The sequence below is a fragment of the Limulus polyphemus genome, unplaced genomic scaffold (genome assembly GCF_000517525.1).
Source record: "Limulus polyphemus unplaced genomic scaffold, Limulus_polyphemus-2.1.2 Scaffold7858, whole genome shotgun sequence".
Taxonomy (NCBI): domain Eukaryota; kingdom Metazoa; phylum Arthropoda; class Merostomata; order Xiphosura; family Limulidae; genus Limulus; species Limulus polyphemus.
This window is the reverse complement of record NW_013673468.1, coordinates 25,538-32,228: the sequence shown is the minus strand read 5'-3', so window position 1 is coordinate 32,228 and position 6,691 is coordinate 25,538. Positions and strand designations below refer to the sequence as shown.

The window sequence follows — 6,691 nt, the reverse complement described above, 5'->3', positions numbered from 1 at the left end:
ATATATATATAATTGGTCTTATTTGTTACAGATTATTAGGGATATTTATTTATAAGATTAACCACACATCCTTATTCACATTTTTAAAATTAATTTCTGAAATATTACTTTTTTTTAATAATGTTGGTTAATAAAGATGTAACTAACCTGCTAAAGTTTTAGCAGAATTTCCAACAAACCAGTGAAGCCAGTTGAAAATGGGCCTTTTTCTGGCATCAGGCTTTGGACGGAACAAAGCCATTATTGGCTGAAAAAGAATGTAAACTGTACCTCAGTTTGTAGATGTGCAATGTGGCTCTGAATAAATTATAATCTTAAAGCTACAAATAATTAAGAAGTTGCTAGATCCTCACCAGGAACATTTTATATTTGTTAAATACTTTAGAATGTAAGACATGTAGCAAATAATTGAGAAGGATATTAAAAACAACTAAGTCATACAAGATTAAGTATACTTTAGTTCAGTGACTTATGACAGACAAACAACAATTTTAAATTATCTGTTTTACACACTCAGTATTTAATATCTAATCTGTAAAAGACTAATTAAAAGGAAAGTGGAGAAAAACAACATCTGTAGTTAAACATTAATTATTTGTTTTGTTAGGCCCAACTATTTGATTTTGATATTTTTAAACTAATAGTTTCATAGCTACTATCTACAAAACAAGTAGTGGAACACCATATTTGCAGGTTGGAAGTAAATCGATATTCACGTAACTCACCTGAATCAGTGCTAACCCTGTGGTTACACAACCTAGGATAGGATGGGGATTAGTAGCAACCTGAAGAAAGAAGTGTTTATTAGAATGTTTGAAACTTACTCTCCATAGTATTCATTATACAAATATTGTATTCAAATTAAAACAAGTCAATACAACTTCAGATGGTGAAGTCTACACAGAGAAAAATCTAATCAATTGTAAACTTCATAGAAATTTGTTTGTTTGAATTTTGCGCAAAGCTACACGAGAGCTATCTGCGCTAGCCGTCCCTAATTTAGCAGTGAAAGACTAGAGGGAAGGCAGCTAGTCATCACTACCCACCGCCAACACTTGGGCTACTCTTTTACCAATGAATAGTAGGACTGATCGTCACATTATAAAGCCTCTACGGCTAAAAGGGGCAAGTATGTTTGGTGGGACAGGGATTTGAACCTGCGACCCGCAGATTACAAGTCGAGCTCCCTAACCATCTGGTCATGCCGGGCCTACTTCATGGAACGACAAGTGTGTTGAAACAAACCAAAAATGTAATACCTTAATATCGAGAGTATGGTGTATAAATGTACCATACATTTCTACTTTCCTACATTATACTATTATTGTGAACTTCAGTTATTTCAGAGTTTGACCAGTTTCTACAGAAAAAGTGATCAAGAAACTCAAGTTGACTTTGTTTTTCACTCTTTGGGGATTATAAATGTTCAGCAAACGTGATATACATTTGTAAAAAGCCATTTTTTAAAAACGGTCATAACGAAATACGGGGAAATATTTCATATCTGTACTAATTTGGACAAAAGAAGAATGTATATAAAAAGATTGATGCATGATACAGTATCAATATTAAGTCTCATGAATATGAGTAATGTGTAGACCTACGCGCATTCATAAAACTAAAGTTCCGAGACATTTTGATTATGTATATCAGAAACAACTGACCATTTGAAAATTGTCTTGACTACATTGAATTATATACAATGTGAAGTTACGTGTACCAGTGATATTGGATGTAAACTTTATTAGTACAAAATGGGAAGTCTTACCTGACTCCAACCTTCCACATGAACAAAAATAAGAACAAATCCAACAATCATCAAAGACAAGCTCAGCAACATTAGAAACCGGTGGATCTGTAAATAAATAAAAAAACGAGGTATGAAAAACTATGTAATATCATTTATGCTGCAAGTTACAGAAATGGCTATTTAGGGCAAAGTTTTGTTATTGAAATATACAATATAACACATGGATTAATTTTGGTTAAATCAGTCTGGCAGAAATACAGACTTGTGGGTCAGTCCTTTTATAACATCAGATGTTAATAATATGATGCAAGTACTCAGCACTTCGAGGGGTAATTAAATATTAGAGTAACCTGGTGGACATTGGGATGATAGCATTTAAATAAGTTTTAAAATAAGACTTAAAATCTCAAAAAGTATTTGGTAGGATCAAAGAACATGGAACTAGTCACAGAGAAAGAACCTGCCCAAAACACATCCCACACTGGACAGAGAAAGAACCTGCCCAAAACACATCCCACACTGGACAGAGAAAGAATCTTAAGTGACGTGTATCATACTGATTAATTCATAAGAAATGCTGTAAGGCTTGTGTAACTGCTTTAAACATTAGCAATTCAATATCTTGGGTTATATGCAAACTGAAATGTTTTAAAGCTTGCTAGAATGTCAAATGTAATTAATTAATGACATAAGACAAAACAATGAGGTAAGTACTACCTACACGACAAGTACATTGTATACTTACAGCAAACCAAATTTTTACCATGCACAGTGTGTTGGCTTGCCAGACTTGCTTGTAATATCTAGCCATGAGTATAGAAAGACCAACAAATCCAATCCAGGCGACCACCATAAAGGTTCCTATAAAGAAACGTTGATTTTATTAAACTTTTATAACTACAAAAATTTCAGAATTTACATATTTTAATATATTTAACAATTCATCACAATGTCTAGATGCTTTGTATAGCTAACTGGTGTTATACATACACAGTTGTTTTTGTTACCATCTTGCTCAGGTAGTAAAACTATTTCTTAACTTAGTGCTGAATACTACATACCATGTAGCTTAATGAGGAGAGGCACCTGGCCACCCGCTACCACTGTTATCTGTGTCAGGTTTACTGGGTTATCCGAGACAGATCTTTCACTGTGCCTACTCTTCACTGTGGAAAGAAAACGTCATGATTATCTCTAAAGATCAAAAATATTCACATTAAAATGGGTTATATTTGAACAGCTGTTAGAAAGATGCAAAATATATATATACACAATAGATAAATGTCTTTATAGTCCACTTATGTGATAATGTTTGAGTTCATTATTCCTCGAGAAAGTGCCTTAGAAAGTATTTTACATCTTGATGCATGTATCTACCTACTGGTCTACCTACCTCCATCCGTACTTGCTGGTCCCTTGGCAAGAAGAAGGTGGTACTTATTTTTTACTATGTCGTGAACACTGTTTCGCACAATAGTAACACCTTTCCGCTTCCAGTGACAAGTTATCACGCCATCCACGTAGTCTCCTGTCTGGCCATGAATACCTTCCAGGTCCTACGAGGAGAAGTCAAGATTAGTTACTCAAATAAAATAGAATTAATCTTATAAGCATGAATTTTGGAAATACTCTATTGTGTAGGCATACTTTGAAGCTATTCCAATTCAACGAACTTTAACAACATAGCTATATATAATAGTAATTGTATGATAAAAAACACCTTTAACATTACTAATGTAAGTAATAGGGTGGGGGGGGGGGGAGCTGCCTTTTTGAGAATTTGTTATTAAGTTTTCCACAGTGGATTTATTTGAATAATACGAACTATATCATTAAGCTGATTGTAAAATATCAATTGGGCAATGTTAGTAATGGTAAAAAAGCCTATAAAAACTGAAAAACAAAATGATAACTGAAAATTTGTATGTACCCCTACATGGACCTGTACGTGCTCCAAGGAATAGTGTGCAACATAAGTCACAGTTACACAAGTTGTAACAATGATGTATACATTGAACCATCAACCTCGTACAGTAAATAGATTATGGAGAGCATGCATGGATGGATGATTAGTATAGTTTGGACATTACAGTCTCAATGCTGCAGAACAATTGTCAAGATGAGTGGCCATGTTAGTGTAATATTTATCAAATTTATAAATACCATAATTTAACTTGTTAGTAAAACCAAATAAAACCAATAAATTTGTGGTTTAGAAAGGTTTTTTTTTTCAGAGTTAAACTTATTGGTTTGCTCTCCCGCTTGTTAAAAGTAATTTGATTACTTGAGTTCCGAGTTTCTTACCTCATCCAAAACTTCATTGTTGTACCCATTAGGGATGTTCCAACTCTGTCGAACAATTACCCTCTCTCCTAATAATACACATTCAGTTACAACATCTTCACCCTAGTGACAAAAATACAAAATTAAGAACATCCAAACCTCATTTTTCCATAAAGCTTTTTGTTTAACATTTTCAGGTTGCTCTAATTCCAGTTAGAAGGTGGGTGATATTTCCCCCTTTAAATTATTGATTAAGAATAGTACAATATAGATATACATTTATTTTATTCAGTAAATATTTTGAAATAGTGATTACAAAATAACACAAGGTAAGTATTTTGATCCAAAATTAGTTCCCCAGGTTTCATACATTGAGCATTAAGAACTAAACACATGAATATGTATTTTAAAGGGAAAAAAACTTGCAAGGTCAGAAATAATCTACAATACAACAGTAAGTCTTTATTTAATGTACATTACAACAGTAAGTCTTTATTTAATGTACATTACAACAGTAAGTCTTTATTTAATGTAAATTACAACAGTAAGTCTTTATTTAATGTAAATTACAACAGTAAGTCTTTATTTAATGTGTATTTTAAAGGGAAGAAAACGTGGACATTAAATAAAGACTTACTGTTGTAATGTACATTATTTCTGACCTTGTTTTCTTCCCTTTAAAATACACATTAAATAAAGACTTACTGTTGTAATGTTTGCAAGGTCAGAAATAATGTATATTACAACAGTAAGTCCTTATTTCTTATACATTAGTTAGAATTAGGCAACAGTTACCATTTTGTCATCTTGTGAAATACCGGTAGCAATATACTTATCAGAAGTTCCCAGAGAACCAGCCATCTCAAACTCTACCTCTCCGTCTTTGTAAATGTAAGTTAAGATTACACTACAGCTCTTGTCTTTAAAACAAAGCGAAGGCATTCCAAAACAACTTTTTCTCTTTGCAACACAGTCATCGTACAAGTCAGGGGAAGGTCCAGCCATTATCTAGAATCATTGAAAAATTAGAATAAATAAAAAAAGAAAAACGTGATTTGTGCAAGTTTCAATATGTAACAAAATAACACACCCACAGTTAAAACAACCAAGCCATAATTCTAGAAAATAGTGTTTGGTTACAATATTTATAAAGTTCAAATGCACAATTATTTCTAAAACAACAGATCCACTGTATATTTTTTGTTTTATAAACCTTGATGGTTTGGCTTATTATACATTTACATGCATTATTTTAAAACAGTCTGCTACAAGAGTTTCCTACCTCAGTAGCTATAGTATTGGTCACCGCTATTGGTGGAGACAAGGTGTCAATATTCAACCAGAAGGTTTTATAATCTTTCAGTACTGTACTTCTGCAAAGAAAGACATTAACCAAAATTAATGATTGTGCAACGACAGGAATGGATATTGAATTTCGGAAACTAGGGTTTAGTATGAACATATATCAAAATGATACTGATAAAGGTAGCTTACTCGTTTAAACAAAGCTCCAAGTTAAACAACCTAACTATATTCAAAATGAAGGATGTTCTTTATTGAAAGATTTACAAGGTTCTTAGTGACAACAAAAATACAGAGTAAGAAACATTAGCTATCCAACAATGATGGATGAGTAGCCAAGTGAATACAGTTAGTCTTAACATCATACCTAAAAATGACTTCTTCTTTGAAGTTAGCAGGAGGCGTCCATGTTGTTGTAAGTATTTTCTTCATTTTGCTATTATTATGAGTTAAGGTATTCTGTAAAATAAACAGTAATAGTTTGTTTAAAAATGAACCATTTCCTGTAGGTCAGGGAAGCCAACCAGTATTTTACAGCGGATTTTCAACATTTTCAAATTCCTCACAGACAGAACACATAAAAGGGCTCCAATCCCCATTAAGCACTCAACTGGTTATCAGTTATACAACTGTTGAAAGTATAACTATCAATATATTATTGCTTGCTATTTCTGAAAGCTAATACCATTTTATTTTAAGTGTGAATTACTATTTTCTAAGTAAATAAGTAACGTAAAAATAATCCTGATCAGGCTTCTTAATAAAACTGATGAAAAATTACACTTCAGTTTAATCCACAACAGTTAGAATATCACCGATATGGATAGCGTCTCAGTTACTGCTGCATCTTTTGTATCCCAGCCAGCCTGAAGAGTTCTGGTTATTTGGCACTGTATTTAATTGATATAACGTGTTTGATATATCGTTACATTATTCTCTAGTTTCACTCACAAGTTCATACACTGATAATGAAGGCAACTGAACTTAGTTAACAAAATTGTTAACTGTGAAGACGAGGTAACAGTGGGACAAAACCAACGTTTAAGTTCTTATACAAGGTTTGAGAACGTTATGTTAAAACAATTTTAAATATGCAAATCAGCAAGTCACGTAACACTGGTGTAAAATTAGTGGAATAACATACATCAGAACTACATTGACACTGATGTTCTGTAGACAGTGTGATGCGACACTGTTTGATGTTCTGTAGACAGTGTGATGCTACCAAACATTTCTCTCTTCTGGAAACGATGTGTAGCAGCTCCTTCTGATGTAAAATAATCAAACACTCAGTTCTTAAAGATATGTTCAGATCCGGGATTTAAGATGGAAATATCCCTCGTACTTAATGGCATT

General features: G+C 32.8%; 1 protein-coding gene across 1 annotated transcript in view; it reads right to left on the bottom strand.

The window, feature by feature from the left end:
* Positions 1-142: 142 nt before the first annotated feature.
* LOC106474923 (putative ferric-chelate reductase 1 homolog) overlaps positions 143-6,691 on the bottom strand; it is a 10,176-nt gene continuing 3,627 nt past the window's right edge. The window contains exons 2-11 of the mRNA XM_013935622.2: positions 5,703-5,794; positions 5,316-5,406; positions 4,829-5,041; positions 4,055-4,156; positions 3,144-3,306; positions 2,812-2,916; positions 2,496-2,611; positions 1,769-1,855; positions 726-785; positions 143-247 (exon numbers count right to left, since the gene is read on the bottom strand). Of these exons, the coding sequence (XP_013791076.2) occupies positions 143-247; positions 726-785; positions 1,769-1,855; positions 2,496-2,611; positions 2,812-2,916; positions 3,144-3,306; positions 4,055-4,156; positions 4,829-5,041; positions 5,316-5,406; positions 5,703-5,767 (1,107 nt within the window). The 5' untranslated portion in view covers positions 5,768-5,794. The remainder of the gene's footprint in view (positions 248-725; positions 786-1,768; positions 1,856-2,495; positions 2,612-2,811; positions 2,917-3,143; positions 3,307-4,054; positions 4,157-4,828; positions 5,042-5,315; positions 5,407-5,702; positions 5,795-6,691) is intronic.